Raw genomic sequence first — 25,237 nt, forward strand, 5'->3', positions numbered from 1 at the left:
AGAGGTCCTGGAATAGACCTGTCTATGCCCCCAATGTTTTTTAAGAGTGTCAAAGGCCCTTTGGGGGTAGTCCCTCTCTAAAGGGGAGGTAGCAGTGGCAGTGGGACCAACTAGTATGTGCTATTTGGGCCTCAGTTTCCTTATCTGCAAAATGGATCATTCAAAAACCTAACTAGTTTCCCAGGGCTTAGATGAAAATTAACCTTTATTGGCTAAGCATTATGCTGTTGAGAAAAGGAAATACAACTTGGCTCCTAAAGATGAAAAGATGGTCTAACTTACTTATAATAAGAAAGATACAAATTAAAACTAGGCCATGGTACCACTTTTTTATTGTGTAGAAGATTGGCAAAATTTTTGAAAAATTAGATAACACACTTGATTGAGGAGGCCATGGGGAAACAGACCCTCTCATACACTAAGGATGGAAGTATGAAGTGACACAAGCTCTGTGGAGGGCAATTTGACTGTATCTGTGAAAATTACAAAGGCATATGCGTTCTGACCTAGTAATTCCACTTCTGGGAATTTTTCCTGTAGATGTAATATGTAAAATGCCATGCATGAGGTTGTTCATAGCAGTATTATTTGTATTAGCAAAAGGCTGAAAACTACCAAAACATCCATCAATAGAGGACTGGTTAAGTTATGGTATAGCCATATAATGGGATATCTTGTAGCTTTACAAAGGAGTTAACAATTTTTTGTTGACATGGAAAGATCTCTAAAATACACTGTGATGGGAAAAAGAGCAAGGCACAAAATAATGTGCATAGTATTAAAAAGGGGGGACAAGAATACCTATTTACATTTACCAGTTTATACATGAAAAGCCACTGGAAGGTATTCAAGAAACTAATGGCAGTAGTCATCTGTTTGTAAGTGGGAATGAGGGGGGCTGTAGGAGAGTGAGAAGATCAGAGAAAAGATAGCAAGATTTTTTATTAAATATTATGTGTGTGTTTTTCTTTTTTTAAAAAAATTGAACCATGTGAATATATTAACTAGTCAAGAATTAAATTAAGAAATACGACAAAAAGAATTATGCTAATACTATCTGTAAGTTAAATAGCCATGAGGGCATAGCTGGAATCATTTTTAGATCTATTTTGCAGCTTGGGGCACAGGCTGCCTTTTGTAGTATACTTCTATAAGAGACTGCACCTGTGTACTGCAGCTGGTTGCCCTACAAGTTTATTCACTAACCTAGAGCAAACATCTTAACTTCTCTGGGTGTTCTTTTCTCTTTATGTACAATACTAGCATGTGCAATGATTGATAAAATAATCCAGGGTGGAGATGGGAAGCTGCTACAGAGAAAATTATGTAATTAAGGCAACATGAACTTCAGTGTCAAACCTTATTTGGTCACTAATGCAAAGACAATGGAAGCAGCCCTGGCAGGAAGCCAGTCCCAGGAGAATACAGGGGCAGCCCCATCTAGCATTTTACCCCAGAGGCAGAGAATATCTGAATTTGAGCAATGCCAGGTTTTTCAAGAGAATCTTGTGAACAAGGTGACAAAAATAGGTGCCATTGTGGGCTGGAATGTAATAATGTTAGGCCGCTTTATAACCAGGTAAATAACCCTGCTCACAAGATTGCTTTTGAATAGGCTGATGTTAATCATATGGGAGTGTCCTGTGTTATTCCACAATTTTCATTGACAATTTACATGGAAACATAGAAGGCTGGCTTGTGACCTTTGAAGTACCCAAAGCTGCAGGAAGAGCTACTGGATGACAGAATCAAGACTGCAAAATGGCCTCGACAGGCCAATGGGTCAAAGTCAACTGATGAGATGTAAAGGGAATAAATGTGAAGCTTGGCCTTTAGGCTCGAGGACATAAATTGGACCAGAACAGGACAAGAGGGACTTGACTTGGCAGCATCCAGTGTGAAAAGGGCTTAGGGGATTTAGTTGACTTTAAGCTCCAGATGAGTCAACAGCTTGAAAGAACCTTTCATAAAAAGCCCATGTTCCTTTGAGCTGTATTAATACAATCACAGTGCCCCAAACCAAGAAGCCAACAGTTCCACTCAAATTTGTTCTGTTCACACCACAGAAGGATGCTAAATTGGCATAAGGTTGGCTTACTGTTTCCCCTCCCTGTTTAAAATCTTTTTACAAATATCAACTCATTTAACTTTCCTAATGCACCTGAGTACAACTATCATTCCCTATTGGCAGAAAACAAATAACAGATGAGGCACAGAGAAGTTAAGTAACTTGTCCAGGGTCACACACTAAATGTTGGAGCATGCTTCCAGGACTACTAGCATCAGCAGCATCTGGGGGCTTGTTAGAAATACAAACTTTTGCACCCCACCCAGATACTGAAATCAAAAGTTCTGGGGGTAGGGCCCAGAATTCTGTGTTTTAACAAAGCTTCTAGATGATTCCTATGCATGCTCATGTTCAACAACCACTGCACTACACTATTTAGCCTCCATATGAATCAGTGATGCTGTCTTAGTCATTTCTTATTCTCTAAATTGCTCAGCATTGAGCCTTACATACAGGCAGTATTCAGAAAATGTATTAATGAATTCATGTAACAAATCTTGACTGTGCAAATACCATGTACCCAGATCTGAGTTAAGTGCTAGGGAGTCTGGGGTGGGAGACAGACATGTGCTGAACTATATAATGTCACGTGTCAGGTGCTCTGAGATACGTGTTCTTGGTTTACATCAAAAGAAATAATTAATTTAGGGAAGTGGGAAGAGGCCATTATAGAAGCCATCAAACAAAGAATATAATGTCTGATTTTGAGCTGGACTTTAAAGGATGAGAGAAGGAATTTACCAAGCAGACTGGGTAGGGAAAGGGGGTAATTTGAAGGCATTCTCAGAAATTAGAGTCTGTTGTCTGAAAAAATGAATGTGTGAATAGATGAGTGTTACTCAGCATTGGCGCGGGTTTCCTTGGAAAGTCATCAGCTGATGCCCTCACCCTGAATGCTGGAGAAGGGATTCCCTAGCCTGGCCAGGGGGTGTCAAACCAGATCATCTTTAAGGAACTCACCATTTCTAAGATTCTGTAACTGGAAGAAGCCAGGAAGAGTTAAGAAGATAGGGAGGTCTTGGAAGACATTCCTAAGAAGTCTCAGGCCAAGTAATGCATGATAGAAAGAAGGGCTGTCAGAGAGTGAGATTCAGTTGGATCAAGAATGCAGATGACTAGGAAGAAAGGCTAAAAACTAACTTATGGGGCGTTAAATGAGACACTACACAAAAAGAATAGCTTAGCCTAGGTGCTCCTAAGCAATAATATTATATCATTGGTGGAAAGCAAAAGAAAGTAGCAATGCCATTAGTTGACAAACTATAACAAGATATAGGATAGGAAAAAACAAACAAATTTTTAAAACTCACTAACTTCCCTAAGAACAGGAAGCACAGAGCATGTTTAGCCCAGTTATAAAGGAGAAGTGGCATACTCCTTAACACCTGCTTGAGGTGATTTGTGGGATGCTGAGGTGGGCCCTCTGCTCAAAGACATCTTCCTCAGGTCCCTATGGGGGTGAGCAATATGTCTCAGATTCAAAACTAGGTTTAGTTCACTATGGCCTGAGTTTGCTCAACTGACTAGTTTGCCACTTTTTCTTTTGTATTAACCACGTTTTCTTCCTTCATTCCATCCAATCAAGCATCTCTTACTTACCAAGTCATCAGTCTCATCACCTCTCTAGTCAACTATCTGGGGGGTAACTATGTAGATAAATATTTGAGTAGATCTGAGAATAATATATGCATGCATCCCTGAGTAAGTCCATTTTTATGTCTGTTCATGTCATTATGGGGACATATGAGTATACTTGCCTGCAGAAACCTGTGTGAGTGGCTCATTCCATGTACTAAGGTCTATCTTTATCTGTGTTAGGGCTGGAGAAAGAACTGGAAGAGACTAACTGGCTCTGTGTGTGTGTGTGTATGTGTGTGTGTGAATACATACATGAACACACAGGTACACATGTACTATGTCTAGTTCTGAAACTGTGTTGTAATGGCTACAGGAATCTTTGTCCCCTTCTGTTCCCTGACTAAAGAAACCATTTACTCTTATTTCTTTTCCTTTCTTTGCTTCTAGCTAATGCTGGCTCTTCCCTGGCAATGAAGTGAGCAAAAACCATCAATATGTGGACAATTTTTAAGTCAATGAAATGGTGGTTCACTAATCACTCTTGGACCAAGGGACATCCCATGTGTCAGTGATGGATAAATTAGCATATTAGAGAAATACAGATAAAACCTTTCTGGGAAGGATTTGAGCTTTCCTCCTGTAAGTGAAATTGACCATATATAGAGTGAAACTAGCCATCCACAAACTGAAATTCATGATCTCTTCCCTGGCTTAGTGAAACAGTAGTATGTCAGTGGCAAGTATATTAGAATTCTGTATTTCTTAGTGTTAGTAAAATAGGTCAGGTCTTTTTAGCTGTGATATATGATTTTGATCTTGTCAGCTTCCAATCTTTAATATTGAGTGATGGGAATAGCAAATGAACCATTCAATAGCAGAAAGAAGAGTCTCTCAGAAGCAAAGAAAAAGTAGGGAAGGAGAGATGAACTCAAAAATGCATCATTAACAAGTGCCAAAGAATGAATCATCTCTGTGAGGGTCTACAGTTTTCATTAGGCTAGATGACTAGGTGTTTAGTCACCCAAGAAGATTTAGTTTTATGGTCCTTTGGGATCATGTTTCTAGATACCTAGGCCCTTTATATATTATCATTTATCCTCACAATAGGCAGATTCATTCCCATTTACAGATGGGGAAGTAAAGCTCAGAGAATATAAGTGACTTACCCAAGGTCACCTGGCTAGTAAGTGACTAAAACTCATGGTTGCCTGGCCCTTTTTTTCCTTACACCATGCTGCCTCCTTGTCTTATCTATTCTTAAAAAACAAACACAAAACTAAAAACAAACTTCTCCTTGGCTCCTGCTTTCTCTGTTCTAACATTGCTAGACCTCTTGATAGAAGACTCTAAAAGTTTACTCTTGCTATACTGATTTCATTACTACCTCATTTCTGCTTAACCTCCTAACATTTTCTGATTTCCAAGTGTCTCTACCATTCCTTTGGCACTTAGCATATGCTACATTAAAATATTAATTGTAGTATATCAATATCCTAGATCCACAGTAATCATTAGTTCTGGCAATGCCCATGTTTTAGATCTCTCTGTAACCTTTAGACATCTTTTGATTAGATTTCTCAGTAAATCACTAGTGTCCAGGAATTGACAAAGCACCAGTGAAGAGTGTTGGGGCAATGATCATGTTAGTTTCAGGTCTGGGAACAAACTTGATGTTAGTTTCCAGTTTAAAAGTAATATAACCTGGGCTTTCATGCAGTTCTTCCTTGACCACCTAGACACAAACAAACTTATTTTGTAGATTATCTTTTGTTTGGAAATCAGGAAAAAGCTGAAATCAATTCTGATCAATCATAAACAATGTGACAGAGGCTACAGAGAACATGCCCACATACATATACACCAGAGAGACCAACATTCACCATCCCAAAGGTCTAAAGAGAAAACCATGAGCTATCTATACACACATTATACATTCTTACTGCCCCAAAATGTTTGGTTGAAGAGAATAATTTAATTGCAGTCCTTCTTCTCAGCCATTGCACCTTCCCCCCACACCTCGCAATGTGTCTCTGAGGTTAAGGTTTAGCTACTTACCATCGCCTTTGGGGTCGCTTAGAGCAGTGGGAGGAATGACTGATGAGCGATGACTTCCGAAGCAACATTCCTTGGAAAACCGTCTCCTACAGTCATCATGCACCTGAAACGACAAGAGCAGAGCAGAGAAAAAAAAGGAGGGGGGAGAGAAAAGGGTAACATTGATCAGTCTTGAGTTCCAATCCCAAGATTTAGATCCTTAGTATTTAAATCCCCCGTTTTGCGATTTGGTGCCATACACATACCCCTAATTCACCTGAACACCCTCACTCCACCCTGAGCCTGCACTGTCCCTGAGTGTAGCTTCAGAACTCTGGTCCTTTCAAAGGTAACTTTCAAAAGATACCTATCTACAGGCACTGAGAAGTCACCAGTCCAGAGGCACAATCTTAGTGGCCTACAGAATGTGTAATTTACTTGCATTCTGTACAGAATGGGGATCATAAGAGGGTTAATCCTGATCATCTGTAATTATACTTTAATCCTTACAACAACTGTGTGGTAGAGAAGACATTATTGGGTTCATTTTAGAAATGAGGATACCAAAGCTCAGAGAGGTAAAGGGTGTTGCCCAAGGTCAAACAGCTGGGAAGTACACAGCTGAGATTCTGCCACCTTTTCCACAAGTGGCCATTCTTCCCAGATTTCTGACATTGTCAAGCACCACTTCCTGGACAATTACACAGTTTCTAGGGGCCATGAACCTGGCCTGGTTATTCAAAACCAATTGAAAGCAAGCAAGAGGACAAACAGAGCCTTCTAAGAAGAAGCTTATACTTCAGTTTCTTCTGAAACTGAAGAAAACTCAGTTTAAGAGAAGCATCCAGAAGCCTAGAAAGTCTAGATCAGGGTCTCTTAACCTCGACATTATTCATATTTTGGGCCAGATAGTTCTTTGTGGTGGGAGGCTATCCTATGCAATGTAGGAAGTTTAGCAGAATCCCAGGCCTATACTCACTAGATGCCAGTAGCACTGTCCCCCTGCCTTGAGATGTAACAATAAAAAATGTCTCCAGGCATTGCCAAATGTCTTCTGGGGGGGGAAATTACCCCCAGTTGAGGACCACTGGTTTAGAGGCACGGTAGTGTTGTAGCTAAGAGCATGGTCTTTGCAGAATTATGTATGAATCAAGACTCTTTTTCTGACTGGCTGCATGATCTTGGGCAAATCACCTTACTTTTCTAAACCTCTCTTTCCTTATCTGTAAAATGGGGATAATGAGGCCTGAGTTAGGATTGTTGTAAGGATTAAATGAGATCATGTGTATAAAGCACTCAAAATATAGTAGCAAGAATAATGTGTTAATATTATTAACCACTATTAATTAACAAAGATTACAAATTTCTAGGAGATAGTTAATAAGAAAGGGAGAAGTTTTCTTAAAGGTAGACTCAGAAGTTATTTTGAAATTGCCCATACTATCATTAAAGAGTTCAGCTTTTCCCATTTGCTAGTAGGCCTTGCCAATTAAGAATCATCAAAGATAGGAGTCTTAAATCTTTCTCCCAAAGCCTCCATAGCCAGATCTGGAAAGGCAGGACACTGAGCTCTATACTGTGGAATCTATATAATCTATTTTGGGATAAGGGTTTCTGAGATTTATATCTACATATATGCATAGTCAAGCTCCAATCCACCCCTTCCCCAGAAATCAAGTTCTTTATGTATCAAGGAGATGGGAAGAGTCTTACCGTGGAATTACACCACAGACAGCGGAAGTCTTGAAGTCTCTGATAGCTGCCACAGCTCTCATGACATACTGCACACTGAGAGCTGACAGGCATGTTTCCTTCTACCCATTGATGGGGCATGGTCTGCTGGAGGGTAAAAAGAGACAAGAGGTAGAAGTTGGAGATATAAGGAGAGGAAGGGCCAGCTAGAATAATTGTACTACCCCATGGAGGACATTAGGTAAAAACCCCAAGTTCTTCATGGTCCTGCCCTCCCTGCTCCAATGCTAGTGACCAATGACAAGTGGAAGTTGGGGGTTTTCATTCTTCCAGATTGGTTAGATTGTAAGCCTGGGGAGGAGTCTTACTTTGCATGTCTGGAGATAGGAAGAAGTCTTTTTACCCCTGTTTTTCCTGGTGAAGGGGAGATGGGAGAGGGTGACTCTGGGAGGGTAGGGCTGGTACTTACTACTTCATCTGCAGGCAGAAGGAGGTCATCAGTGATAGACAACGTATTCCACTTGCAGTCTTTGCTTGCTCTCAAAGCACATAATCTGTGAGATTTCACTTTGCACACTGTGAGAAGAAGAAAAAGATGGATGTGAATCTGGTGATAATGAATATTCTAATTCCTTTCCCTAAACTTCTCTGAAAGTTAGAACCCAGATGCATTCTAAATAGTTCTGATCCACCTCCAAAGACCTATTTTCAGTATGATCCAGTTCCTTTTTACTCCTATTGGCAAAACTTTCTAGTATCTGACTGGAATGGAAATTGATGTTAAGAATGAGGTGATTTCTGTCTTTTCAACCCTTGTGACCATATGGTCCCATCCCTCCATACTCAACCCTCTATTTTAATTCATGAGAATTCCCCCTCATGCTAGTTTCCTCCTTTCTCAAAGCTTTCTTCAGTCAGCCTTAACCTCATGCCAGAGTCAGTGAACTAGTGTGAGTCAATGATACTAAAGACAAATGAGTTCCTTCACCCCTATCTTCACTCATGAGCTCCACTTCTAAAGGAATCAGAAATGTACCTTCACAGATGATAGAATCTCTAGATAAGGCAGGAATGCTCTCTCGACAAACATTGCAGTGCTGTGTCCGGTGGCTGTAGCTGGAGTACCAATAGTGCATTCCAACAAGGAAAGGGTTGTTTTCTGCTGCAGGTATCTAAAATAAATCAGAGAAGAGAGAATGGAGGGTTAATCACAGAGACAGATTAGGGAAGGCCAGAAAATCTGCTGCTAAGGCTAAAATGGCCTGCTATATAGGTGTCAGAGTGTGTGAAGGGGAAGACTGAAAGTTGGAGCCAATACCTGGGATTTTTGTTTTTGCTTTTTTTGTTTTGTTTTGTTTTGTTTTGTTTTTGCTAGTGGTTTTAGAAAGGGAAAATAATAGAGGGGCAGATCCTGGAAAAGAAGCTGACGACGGAACAACGGTCTTTATACTGCTTGGCCAACCACTCTATTGGTTTAATACAAGCAAAATTTGTTCTGTTAGCCTTGGCCTTGGTTCTCTTTAAGTAATAAGCAAAAGGAAGTGGTGAGTTGGACATTCAGTGATATCCAAATGCTGTGGGCAGGGAAGGAATGGGGGAGGCAGAGCTCTGACTCTGGGATAAGGAATCTTGTCAGGCTTTAACTACTTCCTAGAGATGTGCACTTCCCTTCCTGGCTGCCAGGTGAGCAGACCATTGCTTTATCTGGACAATAGTTTTATCTCATGGGCTTCTTGATCAAGTATTCTTTTCTGAATACCACACTCTGACTGCCTATGGCAGTTTTCTGGTTAATCAATTCATTCGATAATTCATTAAACAAGCATTTACTGAGTAACCATTAGGTGCTTGGCATTTTTCAAGGCATTTGAGATATAGTGATGAACAAGACAAAGTCTTTGACCTTATGGAGTGGCATTCTGCTTGGTGTTCTCTTTCATGGTATTGAACTTGACCTTTTTTGTTAACATGCCTGTGAATGCTGCATTTGCATATCACAGCCTGACTTTCATCACTGTAGGGAAAGCACAGGGTATACCAGCAACAGTTTGTAGACTGAAAGGAGAAACCCAGGTTTCTTCTAGGTGTGCCTTCCACAGGTCCCTTCCACATTTTCTCTAATTCCTGTGAATGTCTGATTTTCTCCTTTTCTTCCTTCCTCTGGAGTTTAGACATAGGTATACACACAGCTTTTTATTCTTGACATTATAATGGGTTGGCTGTGTAAAGGCATGACAAGACTTTAAAAAGCACTATATTTTCTCCATGACATCAGCTGATAGTGGTCCATTAGAGAGAGAGCTATTGAGGGCTCTAGCACATTAAGTGTTCAACCTTGATCAATTTACAGGTATTAGCCATCTAAGACACAGCCTGCACACAGCACTATCTGATCCCTCCTTCCCCTTTCTGACATTCTGGCTATGTGCTAAGCTACTGGTGAATTGACCTGGAAGCTTCTAGAAGGAAAAGCTACTTTGATGAGCTAAAAGCTCACGTGTTCTGGGATTGCTTTGTAATTGCAATGTTTATTGTACATTGAGATGCTGGAAAGCTCTAGGAAGATCAGAATAGAAGGTAGAGAGTTCTGAGGAAGTGGCATAGCCCTGGCTTTGGCACTCTGAGCTCTCAGCACCTTTCTACTCTCCAAGCCACTAAATTGTAATTCTATAAGCTTCTTCCTTTTCTCTTCTAAGTCTCCTTCCCTCCTCCAATAATTACTAAGAGCTTACTATGTGCCATATACCATGTTAGACACTGAAGCTACAGAGATATATGAGCCACAGTTGTTTCCTTCAAGGAGCTCATAGTCTACTGGAGGAGACAAATTCTGAAACAAATCATTCCAGTACAGAGTGACAGTGAGCTCTTCTAGCATGTGCAGGGTTCTATAGGACTAAATGGAAGAAATGCAAAATTCTGCCTGGTAAAATATTGAATTTCATGGCCCAATTGCCTATAGAATATAAAAGAATATATAAAATGGACATTGCTTAGGTTCAGCAGTTGAGGAGATGGAATTTATATTTCTTGTGTGCATCCTATTGTATAAGAGAACCTTGATGCATCCAACCCTGGATGAGTATGTGTGGTGGGTTGAATTGTGACCCCCACGTAATATGTTCAAATCCTAACCCCTGGTACATATGAATGTGACCTTATTTGGAAATAGGCTCTTTACAGACGTAATCAAGTTAAGATGAGGTCATACTGGATTAGAGTCGGTCCTAATCCAATGACAAGTGTCCTTATAAGAAGAGGGAAATTTGTACACACACACAAAGAGGAGAACACCTTGTGAAGAAACAGCAAACATGGACATAGGGGAGAATACCATGTAACAATGAGGGCAGAGATTGGATTGATACATCTGCAAGCCAAGGAATGCCAAGATTTGCCTGAAATAACCAGAAGCTAGGAAGAGACAAAGAGAGATCCTCCCCTAGAACCTTCAGAGAGAGAGCATGGCCCTGAAGACATCTTTATTTGGGATTTGTAGACTCCAGAATTGTGAGAGAATACAATACTATTGTTTTAATCCACCCAGCTTGTGGTTATTTGTTATGCCAATCCTAGGAAACTAATACAGATTTTGGTACTGGGAAGTGATGTGCTTCTGTAACAGATACCTAAAAATATGGTAGTGGCTTTGGAATTGTGAAATGGGTAAAGGCTAGAAGAGTTTTGTGGCACAAGATACAAAAAGCCTAGATTGCCTTGAACAGAATTCTGCTAAAAATACAAACTTTAAAGGTACTTCTGGTGAAGTCTCAGGTAGCAAAGAGGAACATATTATTGGAAATTGGAGAAAGGTGATAGTTTTTATAAAGTGACAGAGGAGTTGGCTGAATTTTTTCTACTATTGTATGGAAAGTAGAACATGTAAGCAATAAACTTGAATAGTTAGTTGAGGAGATTTCCAAGGAAAGTATAGAAGGTGTGGCTTGGTTTCTCTTTGTTGTTTATAGTAAAATGTGAAAGAAAAGAGATACATTGAGGAAGGAACTTGTGTTAGTCTTCTCAGGCTGCCATAACAAAATATCATAGACTGATGGCTCAACCAACAGAAATTTATTTTCTCACAGTTAAGAGCTAGGATGTCCAACATCAAGGTGTCAACCAATTCAGTTCCTGGTGAGGGCTCCCTTCCTGGCTTGTAGATGGATACCTTTTTGATGTATGCTCACATGGCTTTTATTAGGTATGTGCATCTTTTCCTCTTTTCCTCTTCTTATAAGGCCACTATCTTATCAGAATAGGTCCCCACCCTTACAACCTCATTTAACTTCAATTACTTCTTTAAAGTCCTGTCTTCAAATACAGTCACATTGGGAGTTAGGACTCCAACATATGAATTTGAGTGGAGGGCACACAATTCAGTCCATAGAAGAACTATTAAGTAAAAAGTCACCAGAACTTGAAGATTTGAAAATTCTTAGCCTATCCATATTCCAAAACCCAAGAAAATGTACTCTGGAGAGAATACCAAGGGTGTGGCTGGACAAACTTTTGCTGGAGAGATTAGGTGTGGGACACATGGATCCAATTAACTATTTCAGTAGAACACTATCAGCTTGGATGGAAGGGTACAGACATAGGACAAAACGAAGGAAGGTTGCCAGACTTGTGAAATTCTACAGACATGAAATGGACTGATAAATCCACTCAGCTGTGAACATGTATTATCCTTAAAGAAAATGGAAGAATGACTTCCAAGGGTGGCTCAAAGGCCAGCAAGTCTGCTGAGAGAGGCTCAGAGGCCAGAAGTGCTGCTGTTGCCACCACAGACCCAAAGAGTGCCAGCAGAGTCACTGCCTCCTTGATTCCGGAGGGTGGCGCTGCTTCCTTGGTTTTAGAAGGTGGGGCTACCTCTTTGGTTATTGAGGGGAGCTGCCACTCTAGTGGGCTGAGAGTGTAGGGCCGGAGAACAGAACCTCAAGCCACAGAGAATTATTCTCAGGCCTGGAAAACCTGATGGAATTTACCCTGCTGGGATGGCAACTTTCTTTAGACCAGTAATTTTTTTATTCCTTCCATTTTCTCCCTTTCAGAATGGCAATGTCTATCCTATGCCTGTCCCTACATTGTATATTGGACACAGATAACTTCATAGGCTCACAGGTCCACAGATGGACAGGAATTTTGCCCCAGGATGGACCATACACACAATCTCACTCATACCTAATTTAGATTATTTAGAAAATGATATTTTGAATTTAAGAGTTAATGCTAGAATGGGCTAAGGCTTTGGGGAATGTTGAGATGAGGGTGAATGTATTTTGTATGTGAGAAGGACATAAATTTTGGGGGACTAGAATTGGAATTTCTAGTGGAATGTTGTGAGGTTGAATTGTGTCCCCCCCCAAAAAAAAATAGGTTCAAATTCTAACCTCCAGTATCTGTGAATGTGATCTTATTTGGAATTGAGGTCTTTGAGGGTATAATCAATTTAAGATTAGGTCATACTGGATTAGGATGGGCCTCAATCCAATGACTGGTATTCTTATAAAAAAAGGGAAATTTGAACAAAGATACACACAGAGAGGAGAACACCATGTGAAGGTATAGAGTGCAAAGACACAGGGGAGAAGACTATGTGATGATAGAGGCAGAGATTGTGTCTGCAAGCTAAGGAACACCAAGAATTATCAACAACCAACAGAAGCTAGGAGGAGGCAAAGAAGAATCCTCCCTTAAAGACTTCAGAGAGATTGTGGCCCTGCTGACACCTTGATTTCAGACTTCTAGCCTCCAGGACTGTGAGAGAATAGATTTCTGTTGTTTTAAGTCACAAAGTTTGTGGTGATTTGTTACAGCAGCCCTAGGAAACTAATATGGTATGTCATTACAGGCCTTTTTACTTGTTGACACAGATTAAAAATTCATTTTGATTTTTTTCTTTTTAAAAAATTTACCCATCCCTGTCATTTCCTGAAAATAAAATCCATTTTGAAGACAGACTCAAAACTGTGGCACGTACACAAACCACTGATCTCTAAATGCTAAAGAAGGTAGGTTTGCTTAAAGCTTTCAGTGTGTGGTTGTTAGGTTTTTGTGTTTGATTTTTATCCTCTCTACAATACTTAAGTGAATATATTCAGTAGAGTCCATTGCTCCAATAAGATTCCTCACTTGCAATGTGTATCTGAATGTGTATCACCCCCTCATATCATATGTTGAAATCCTAACCTTCAATAGGAGGTAGGGCCTTTAGGAAGTGATTAGGTCATAAGGGTGGAGTTCCTCATGAATAGGATTAGTGCCTTTACAAAAGAGACCCCAGAGACCTTTATCACTCCCTTTCCCACCCTATGAGAACATGAGAAGATAGCTGTCTATGAACCAGGAAGTGGGTCCTCACCAGACACCGAGTCTGCCAGTGCCTTGATCTTGGACTCCTCAGCCTCCCGATGTGTGAGAAATAAATATTTGCTGCTTAAGTCACCCAGTCTGTGTTATTTTGTTATAAGAGCCCAAACTGACTAAGACAGGAATTGGTACTGAGAAGTGGGGGTACTGCTGTAATAAATACATAAAAATGTGGAAACAACTTTGGAACTGGGCAATGAGTAGAGGCTGGAAGAGTTGTGAGGTACATGCTTTAAAAAAGCCTACATTGCCATGAATGGAATTTTAAAGATGATTTTGGTGAGAGCTCAGAAAGAAAAAAGAACTGTGGAGAAAGCTTCCATCTTAGAGAATACCTATGTAATCGTGAACAAAATGTTGGTAGAAATAGTGACAGCAAAGGCCCTCCTGATGAAGTCTCAGATGAAAATGAGGAACACATTATTGGACAATAGAGAAAAAGTGATCTTTGTTATAAAGTGGCAAACAACTTGGCTGAATTGTGCTTGTATTCTAGTATCTTGTGGAAAGTATAACTTGTGAATGATGACATTGGATATTTAGCTGAGGTATTTGGCTCCTCCTGACTGCTTACAGTAAAATGTGAGAGAAGGAGTGATATCAGCAAGATGGCAAAATAGGAGTTGTCCAGCTTCATTCCCCTCAACCAACAGAAATCCAACTTACAACTATCTGCAGGCAAGAATACCATCATGAATATCTCAGAACCCAGGAGTGAGGCTGAGACAAGCCCTTGGACCGCAGAACCAAGAAAATCTGTGATCAAATGGTAAGAGGAATGATGTGTTTTGACTGTGCCATCCCTCCTCTAGGGTAGCACAGTGCCACACAAAGAATTTCCCTGGAGTCATGGTTTCTACAGCAGGAAAAGATAGTTTGCAGGGACATTCAGCTTCCTCACTATTCTGAGACCCTTTGCAGGAGGCTCACTCCTGTCTTACAGGTACCAGCAGGGCTAGACCACCTAGGATCAGTTAGAAATGAAGAATGGGGGTGGGGCTCACAGTGGCCAGTACACAGATCTTGGTGGCTGTTCTGCATTCCTGCCAATGGAGGTGCCATTCCAGAGAAACTAGACAGTAGCATCATGCTGCAGCATAGTCCATGGGTCTTCCAGGCTTGAATCCCTAGCCAACATCTCTACACAGCCTGGATGCTCTAATTAAGTCTTTCCTAGGCTGAGGGGCAACTGTTAGGTCAGCAATTACCCACGGAGGGAACACCTACCCCCACCCAACCCTAGCAGCAGAGAGGTGAGTCAATAATTTCCAATGACCATAATAAGTCATTTTCAGACTAGGAAGCAACTGCAGGTCAGTGATTACCCACAGAGGGAGCATCTGATCCCACTCAACCTCAGCTGCAGAGCAGTGACTACACTAATCCTTAGTATTCTTCTTGAGCCTAACATAGGCTGAGAGGAAAGCCCAAGTCCACATATATCTGTGGAGCACAGCTTCTAGCCCTGCCAGCAGCAATCCCAGAGACTTCACCCAGCCCTGGAGGCCATCACACAGCCTTGTACAACTACAGATTCCAACAACAGTACCACCCAGCCAAGGAAGACAACCTGCAATCTGCCCTATTAGAGATGGCTTCAGAGCTCAGCCAGCAGTCCCATATGATGACAGAGTATAGCCACTGGTCTCACTGGACCATGGAGAACAGCCAGCAATACCATTCAACCTCAGAGCATAGAAAGTGACATAGTCTATCTAGAGAACTTGACACCAAGGCCAGCCTGTCGGAGGTTGCTGTCAGCTGACCCAAAGAAAGAAAGAAACTAATAAAGCTCCAGTAATGGACTCAGATGAAATGAAGATCTATGAAGTCGCTGACAAAGAATTTAAAATAAGCCCCTGAAGGAAGTTCAGGGAACTACAAGAAAATATGTATAGAAAATTAAATGAAATTTGGAAACAATTCATGAACAAAATGAGAAGTTTGAAAAAGAAATAGAAACAATAATAACAAAACAAATAGAATTTCTAGAGATAAAGAATACAATAACTGAACTGAAAATTCAATAAAAGGTTTCAACAGCAGACTTGATCAAGCAGAAGAAGGAATCAGTGAGCTCAAAGACAGGGCATTTGAAATTATACAATCAGAGGAGCAAAAAGAAAAAAAAAGAATAGAAAAGAATGAGGAAGGCCTACAGAAATTATGGTTCTGGTTCAACATTAACTGAACTTATCCTCACATCATTGGAATTCCCGAAGAAGAGAGAGATAAAGGCCTATAAAGCATATTTAAGAAAATAATTGCTGAAAATTTCCCAAATTTTGGGAAAGACAACACCATCCTGAGAAAGGAAGCTCAGATGTTGCCAGTCAAATTCAATCCAAAGAGGAGATCACCAAGACACATCATAATCAAATTTTCAAAAATCAAAGACAAACAAAGAATACTAAAAGCAGCAAGAGATAAGAAAAATATCACATTCAAGGGAACCCCAACACAGCTTTCAGTACATTTCTCAGCAGAAACTCTATAGGCCAGGGGAGAACGGGATGATATATTTGAAGTGCTGAAGGAAAAAAAAAAAAAAAAAAACCCTGCAAGCTGAGAATACTTCACCCAGCAAAGCTGTCCTTCAGAAATGAGGGAGCAATAAACACTTTCCCAGACAAATAAAAGTTAAGTTTGTCATCATTAGGCCTGCTTTACAGAAATTGCTAAAGGGACTTCTTTAAGCTGAAATGTATGGCGGCTGATTAATAACAAAAAACATATGAAAGTAAGAAACACAATGGTATTAGTAATACATAGTCATACTCATAATTCTGTAATACTTTTAAGGGTAATACATAAAGCAATTTTATCTCTACTAGGAGGGCAAAAAGATAAAACTATTTAAAATGTAGCTACAAAAAATTGTTAAGGGATAGAAATTACAAAAAGAAATATAAATTTTGACATCAAAATTATAAAAGGTTGGGGGAGTGAAATTGTAGCATTTTTGTATGCAATTAAAGGCAAGTTGTTTTCAGCTTAAATTAGCCTGTTTTAAGGATGAGATATATAAGCATTTGGTTATCAGTTCTAATATCATTCTTATAGAAAAGTTGAAAACTTTTCCTCCAATATCAGGGACAAGACAAAGATGCCCACTTTCACCACTTCTTTTCAACATAGCTCTGAAAGTTACAACCAGAGCAATTAGGCAGGGAAAAGAAATAAAAGATATCCTAATAGGAAAGAAAGAAGTGAAATTGTCTCTATTTGCTGATGACATGATTTTATATATAAAAAATCCTAAAGATTCTAACAAAAAATTGTCAGAACTGATAAACAAATTCAGTAAAGCTATAGGATACAAAATTCAACATACAAAATCAATAGCATTTCTATATACAGGTTGAGTATCCCTTTATCCAAAATGCTTGGGACCAGAAGTGTTTCAAATTTTTTCAGATTTTGAAATATTTGTATGATACTGATTGAGCATCCCAAATCCAAAAATCTAAAATTCAAAATGCTCCAATGAGCAGTTCCTGTTAGCATCATGTTGGTGCTCAAAAAGTTTTGGATTTTAGAGCATTTTGGATTTCAGATTTTCAGGATGCTCAACCTATACTAATAATGAACTATCTGAAAAGGAAATTAAGAAGACAATCCCATTTACAATAGCAGCAAAAATAATTAAATAAATACTTAGGTATAAATTTAACCAAGGAGGTAAAAGACCTGTACATTGAAAACTATAAAAGACTGATGAAAAAATGGAAGAAAATACAAATAAATAGAAAGATAGTCCATGTTCATGGATTGGAAGAGTTAGTATTGTGAAAATACTGATACTACCCAAAGTGATCTACAGATTTAGTGAAATCCTTATCAAAATTCTGATGTCATTTTTCACAGAAATGGAAAAAGACAATCCTTAAATTGGTATGGAACCAGAAAAGACCCCAAACAGCCAAAACAACTTGGAGAAAAAAGAACAAAGCCAGAAGCATCACACTCCCTGATTTTAAAACATAAAGTGATTGCAATCAAAACAGCATGGTTCTAGGATAAAAACAGACACTGACCAATGGAACAGAATAGAAAACCCAGAAACAAACCCATGTATTTATGGACAACTGATTTTTGACAAAGTTGCCAAGAACAGAAAATGGGTAAAGGGCAGTTTTTTCAATTAATGGTGCTGGGAAAAGTGGATATCCACATTCAGAAGAATGAAAATAGACTCTTATCTTACACCATATACAAAAATCAATTCAAAATGGGTTAAAAACTTAAATATAAGACCAGAAACGGTAAAACATAGAAGATAATATCAGGAGGAAAGCTCCACAACATTGGTTTGGGCCAGAATTTTGGGGGTTTGACCCCCAAAGCACAGGCAATGAAAGCAAAAATAGACAAATGAGATTATATCAAACTAAAAAGCTTCTACACAGCAAAGGAAATAATTAACAAAGTGAAGAGACAACTCACAGAATGGGAGAAAATATTTGCAAACCATATATCTGATAAGGGGTTAATATTCAAAACATTTAAGGAACTCTAACAACTCAATAGCAAGAAAACAACCTGGGCTAGGTGCGGTGGCTCATGCCTGTAATCCTAGCACTCTGGGAGGCTGAGATGGGAGGATTGCTTGAACTCAGGAGTCTGAGACCAGCTTGAGGAAGAGTGATACCCTGTCTCTACTAAAAAATAGAAAAAAAATGAGCTGGGTGTGGTAGCACATGCCTGTTGTCCCTGCTACTCGGGAGGCTGAGGCAGGAGGATCACTTGAACCCAGGAGTTTGAGGTTGCTGTGAGCTAGGCTGATGCCATGGCACTCTAGCCTGGGCAACAGAGCAAGACTATGTCTAAAAAAAGAAGAAGAAGAAAGAAAAGAAAAGAAAGGAAATAACCCAATTAAAAAATGGGCAGAGGACCTGAATAGATATTTCTCAAAAGATGACATACAAATGGCCAATAGGTACATGAAAAAATTCTCAGCATCACTAACCATTAGGAAAATGCAAATTAAAACCACAATGAGATATCATCACCTCACACCTGTTAGAATGGTTTTTGATCAAAAAAGATTAAAGATAAGTGTTAGAGAGGATATGGAGAAAAAGGAACTCTTATGCATTATTGGTAGGAATGTAAATTAGGATAGCCATTATGGCAAACAGTATGGAGGTTCCTCAAACAATGTAAAAATAGAACTACCATAGGATCTAGTAATTCCATTTCTGGGTATATATCCAAAGGAACTGATACCAATATGTCAAAGTGATATTTACACTCCCATGTTCATTGTGGCATTATTTACAATAGCCAAGATATGGAAACAGCCTAAGTGTCCATCAGTGGATGAATGAATAAAGAAAATATGTTGTATATACAGAATGGAATACTATTTAGCCGTAAAGAAGGGTGGAATCCTGTCATTTGTGAAAACATGGATGGATCTGGAGGATATTATGTTAAGTGAAGTAAGTCAGGCACAGAAAGACACATACTGCATGATCTCACTTACAGGTGGAACCTAATAAAGTCTAACTCAGAGAAGTAGAGTAGAATGGTGGTGGAGGGGGAAGGAGGGAATTGGAGATGTTGATCAAACGGTACTAAGTATCAGATAGACAGGAGGAATAGATTTTGAGATTTATTGCACAGAAGGGTGACTATAGTCAATAATACTGAATTATATACAGTATTTCAAAATAACTAAGAGAGTAAATTTCAAATGTTTCATTACAAAAAATGATATGTGAGGTGATTCACATATTAATATTAGCTAGATTTAATTGTGCCACCTTGTATACATATATCAAAAATCATTGTATTCCATAAATGTATGTGATTATGATTTGTCAATCAAAATTAATATGAACACTTTTTAAAATTAAAAATAAATAAAAATAGCTTATTAATCATTTTCATTTTGATTATAGTTGAAAGGATAATATTGTGGATATATTTGTTTAATAAAATATATTATTAAAATTTAAAAAATGAGAAGAGAGAAATGAATTGAAGATGGAATTATTAAGCAAAAAATAATTCCTAGAATTTATAGATTTGGAAAATTCTCAGTCTCTCCACATTACAAAAAATGAGAATGTGTTTGGAATGGTGTGGCAGACCCACTGTTTGATAAGGAGATTGATGTGAATGTGAACTACCAATTTAATCAACCATCTCCACAAAAGCCAGGGATAGAGGTAGGATTATACTAGCAGAAATATGCCAGCTGAGACTAAAGGAAACCAAGCAAATGGGACAAAATGAAGGAAGACTTTAGGACTTCTTGGACTGGACCATAGAATTATTCGGCTGTGAACTTCTTTAAGACCAGGAAAGAATGACCCTGAAACTGATTCAGAGATCATCAGGGCTGCCACTGCACCACAGGCCTGGAGCGGAGCAGGGCTGGCTCCACCTCAGTTTCAAAGGGAAGGACCAATGCCTAGCAGTGGTGTGGTCGTGGAGTAGCCTGGCAGAGCCCTGGGGCCATGACCTGTCCTGCCCCACCAGAGAACCGTGGAAGGATGGGGCCACTGAAGAGAACCACAGCATTGGCAGTGTTCCACAGATCTGTGGGGGTAGCATTGCCACCCCATTAGGTCTGAAAGGTGAGCCCTTTGCCCCAGTGGGTTTAGAAGGAGGCATTGCTACCCCCATTGGTCTGGAAAGCAGAGTATCAAGCCAAAGTGGATTACAGATACTCCTCTGACTTATGACGGGGTTACATCCTGATCAACCCACTGTAAATTGAAAATGTCATAAATTGAAAATGGACATTTTGTAGACATGATGGGATGTGAAAATCTAAAATGCAATATCCAAAAAATGCTGGCAACACAGTACACTGGAGAGTGTGGGTTGTTTATCCTTGTGATTGAGTGGCTGACTGGGAGCTGCAGTTCGCTGCCACTGCCCAGCATTGCAAGAGAGTATCCTACCACATATCACTAGCTCAGAAAAAGATCAAAATTCGAGGTACAGTTTCTACTGGATGCATATTGCTTTTGCACCATTGTGAAGTTGAAAAATTGTGAGTCTGTATTCTCAAGACTTAAGATCTCAAGGAGTTTGCCTTGCTAGGTTTTGGACTTGTTTGGGACCCATCACCCCCTCCTTCTTTCCTATTTCTCCCTTTTGGAATGAGAACTTTTATCCTACACTGTCCCACCATTCTATTTTGGAAGCACATAACTTGTTTGACTTTACAGGTTCACAGCTGGAAACAAATTTTGCCTCAAGATATGTCACCCATATCTGATTTAAATGATATTTAAATGACACTTTGGACTTTAGAATTTGTGCTGGAATGAGTTAAAACTTTTGGGGTTGTTTGGATGGAATGAATGTATTTTGCATATGAGAAGAACATGCATTTTGGGGGACAATGGCAAGATTGCAATGGGCTGAACGTGTGTCCTCCCCAATTCATATGTTCATAGTCTAACCCCCACTATGATGGTTAAAGGACATGGTGGAGCCCTCATGAATGGGATTAGTGCCCTTATAAAAGGAACCCCGGAGAGCTCTCTTGCTCCCTTTTCTGCCATATGAGGACACAATGAAAATATGGCTATCCATGAATTAGGAAGCAGACCCTCACCAGATACTGAATCTGCCAGCACTTTGGTCTTGGACTCCCCAGCTTCCACAAGTGTGAGAAATAAATGTTTATCGTTTAAGCCACCCAGTCTATGGTATTTTCATTATAGCAGCCTGAACTAAGACATCACTGTTCTAGGGCAGCTAAGGGTATTTTCCCCATATCCTGAATCCCTTTCAACATAATCTAGAACTCAGATATGTATATTAATTATTTATCTGCTAGTTAAATGAAATCTTGTTAGTCTAGGTGTTTTGTAAGCTCTAAAGCACTTTCCAAATGTGTGGATTTAAAATTGTCTGCAAAGTGCATAAAAGTCTCAGGTAAAACATCCCACAAAGCATAAAATCTACAGAAGTAATTCCTTAAAGGATCCTTGTTTGGGATGGCTTATATGATGAAAGGTTGAATTTAGATTTTAAAAAGTCACTGGTTTATGCTGTAACATGAACTCAACTGCTCAATTCTATCAAGGTTTGGGTAACTACAGAAGAATGTTAGGGCCTCCCAGACTGGCCATTGGTAGGGTGACCATATTGTTCAAATCACAACACTTTCAACAGTGAAAGGGGAGCTATTAATAATTATACTGGGATAAGCATAAACTGGGTTCAGCCTGGGCAAACCACTAGCCATGGAGACATAATGCATGAGCTAGAGTTATTTATTTGTTGATCTATACAATTCAGTTGTCTAGCTCAGTATTCCTACCCCATAATCACAAAGGTCAGGGATTAGAGGAAAGAAAGAAGACAATTAATTAGGCATAATTGAAGATGTACTTCCAAGAACATACATTAAGAGTTAGAAGAGCTACGATTTTAATTCTGCCAGAATGAACTGTATGATTTTAGGCAAGACGACTGAACCTCTCTGAGGGTTTTTTTCTCAATTGCTTTAATGAAATCTGGGAATCATAAGCTTTTCAAGTTGAAAGGAATGTTGGAGTTCATCTACTTTGCCCACTTGCAAAATTAATTTACCACATCTTGACAAGCAGTTGTTCAAATAATTTGTAATATTTCCAATGACAGGGAGATTTCTACCTCAAGAGGCAGTGGATGCTATCCCTGCAGCTTACAGTCAATGTTAAAAAGTTTTTTTCTTCTACTAGACCAAAGTTTAAGAAAAAACTTAAGGTTTAGAGCTTTAGGAACATTGACTGGACTCTTACAAGAAACTTACTTTCCCAAAGATGGATGAGTTCAAATAAAGGCTACATGACTTACAATCTCCAGATGCTCTAGAATCTGGAGTGTAGATGACTTTTAAGATTCATTTCTGTTCTCATAGTCAATGATTCCATGGCAATTCATTAGAATGAGCTAACCTTTTAATCTAGTCTTCCAAGTAGCTCCTTATTTTTAGTTTTCTCCTTTATATTATTTCTTTAAATTTCCCCAGGCTCAAGCCTTTCATCTGCCTGTGACCTCTCTCTCCTCTTTGCCTCTTTCTTACATTTAGGTTCTCGCCTGATCCCAACTCAGTATCTACTATTTGTCCTCCCTTTCTATCCTCATTCTGTGGCTTAATTTTGTGTTGCCTGATTTAATCTATAGCCTCCTCTCTGAATTTCTGGCCTCTAAATTTTCCCTTGTCTAATCCTTGTATTTCTAAAGTATTCCACTGATCAATTCTCTTCTCTTGCTGATCTATCCTTAAACTGAACTAACTTTGATCATATTGCAAATCTCCCCCACTCTTTATCTTGGCATTGAAAATTCTCCACAATCAGGCCCAAGCTACCTCTCTAGACATACTTTTGGACTCGCTTTCCCAAACTCTTCTGGTGAAATGGATTCCCCCTTTTACTCTATTCCAAAGATGTTCTGTTTTCCTGTTACTCAGCTTTTGCTTATACCAGTTTCCTTGCTCAGGACTTCCCCCTGCCACCAATCCTCTGCCACCGATAAAATCCTATATTTCAAGGTCAGTCTCAAATCTCTCTTCTATTAACTCTTCCCAGAGGACTCCAGCCCATACTTATTTCTTCCTCCCCTGAACTTTCCATACCACTTTATTGTCTGTTTCATTCATCTGGCAGTCAATCATGCATTGCTTTAACATCTCTGAAAATTGTCATTTACCTTGATTACTGTCATTTAACTCTTTTTGTGTATATATTGTCTCTCCAACTACCTAAGGAGCTCATTGAGGCCAGGAGATTGCACCCTTTTTTCCAACTCTCTGTGGAATAGGACTGGGTACCTAGTAGGGGCTGGCTCATTAATGTGTACTGACTAGTTTCTAATAGATTGTCCAATTACTTTGTTACCACTTTAACAGACCACTAAGTCCATGATTAATCTGCTCTCAACCCATTTGTCAGACACTGGTGATGACAGAGGATGGAAGGGACCACGAGAGATAAGGCATATATGGGCTAAGGCATACTTGACTGTTTAAGCCTCAAGCAAGACGAATTGCTAAGATGCTGGTGATGAGACATTTCACTATCAGCTAAAAATGTTCCTTAATAGATTTAGGTCCCAGGAGCATCTTTACAGCAGTTGTGATTACTACCTGATACTCATAACTCTTCCAAGGGAGTAAACAGGCAGATTATTTTTTTTCCTTTCTAGTTTGTGCTGGTTAGTCAATACCTATGTGTTTAATTCAATGAACTCAGGACTGGCACATCAATTTTCTGGTGGCTTTCTCTAGCCATTTTTGCATTCTTGAACTAATAATTAAAATTCAAATATATACTATGTGACCTTTTATGCCAATTTGAAATTGTTATGTGATTCATGAGAAGCATTCCAATTAGAATAGAGATAATCCAAGAGATTGGTCTACAGGGGTGAAGATGGAAGAGGAGCATGGAATTCACAACTTTTTGTGGCTACCTCTAATGCTGTGCCATAGTGGCATCATGGTCGGTGTTGGGGGTCAGGGCGGGGCTTGGAATTGTGCTTCTCTATCAGGAAAAGAAGAAGAAAATAATGAAGTAAAATTTTGTGTGCTAAGTCATATAAAAATCATCACCAGATGCTAAGCAAAGGATCTCTCAATTAAGCATATACAATGTGGGCCTGGGAGATGCCTTAATGATATGTGGAGAGGTTGCAAATTAGCTTTTTTATCATGTTTCCCCATCATAGCCATGGGTAGCAGAATGCATAGTTATGAGACTAAGTGGTAAGAAGTCTGAGAAATCCTAGGGGAGTAGGAATGGATGGATTTTCCCAACAGCATTATGTTTATTTCTAAACCTCATCATTACCAAACTGTATCACACACTGCTTCATCCAAAATGGCTAGAACAATCCTCTGCCTATTGCTAGTTATTTAAGACATCAGGTTCTTCTAAAGGCTGGATTCATCTTTGTTTTTTATCTTAAAGACCTTCACAGAAGAACTTGTTCATCCTAAACCCTGATTCCAAGATTGCCCTCAGATTCATTTATTCATTTGAAAAAAATTATTGAGCATCTACTATGTGCCAGACATGGCGCTAAGTTAAAGAAATGGCACAAGTCCCTCCCCTCTTGAACCTTATATAACTTCTAACCACTGTAGTAGATCTACAGAAGAGTGGGCAGAGTGCATTGCCCAGAGTTTGAATGGTGGCATCTCTTGTTACAGGGAGCAGTGGCCAGAGATTTGGTATTGCCAGGGAGAAAAAGAACCCTGATAAGCTTTGTGGAGGATTGGTCCTTGCTCTTCCCTCTACATTTCTTTTGTGGTGGACAGGAAACAGAAAGGCAGAATTGCATAGTGTTTAAGCACATAGTCTTTGGAATCGCATAGCCTGGGTCCAAATTCTGAGTTTGCTACTGAGTGGTTATTTCACCTTGGTCTAGTTCCTTTCTTTTTTGAGCCTCAGTTTCCTTAGCTGTTATTGTAGTCATTCAGCAGACCCAAGTCAAGACTGCTGATTGCAGTTTTCCTAACCTAAATGTGTCTATTTTAGC

At 39.4% G+C, this 25,237-nt stretch overlaps 1 protein-coding gene across 2 annotated transcripts in view; it reads right to left on the reverse strand.

Annotated features, from left to right (window-relative positions):
• The window catches only part of DGKK (diacylglycerol kinase kappa), a 106,912-nt gene that overhangs the window by 26,957 nt on the left and 54,718 nt on the right, over positions 1-25,237 (reverse strand). For both annotated transcript variants that reach the window (XM_045538465.1, XM_045538466.1), the window contains exons 5-8: positions 8,409-8,544; positions 7,842-7,948; positions 7,394-7,516; positions 5,702-5,804 (exon numbers count right to left, since the gene is read on the reverse strand). In XM_045538465.1, coding sequence (XP_045394421.1) covers positions 5,702-5,804; positions 7,394-7,516; positions 7,842-7,948; positions 8,409-8,544 — 469 coding nt within the window. The remainder of the gene's footprint in view (positions 1-5,701; positions 5,805-7,393; positions 7,517-7,841; positions 7,949-8,408; positions 8,545-25,237) is intronic.

This window comes from Lemur catta, chromosome X (genome assembly GCF_020740605.2).
Source record: "Lemur catta isolate mLemCat1 chromosome X, mLemCat1.pri, whole genome shotgun sequence".
Taxonomy (NCBI): Eukaryota; Metazoa; Chordata; class Mammalia; order Primates; family Lemuridae; genus Lemur; species Lemur catta.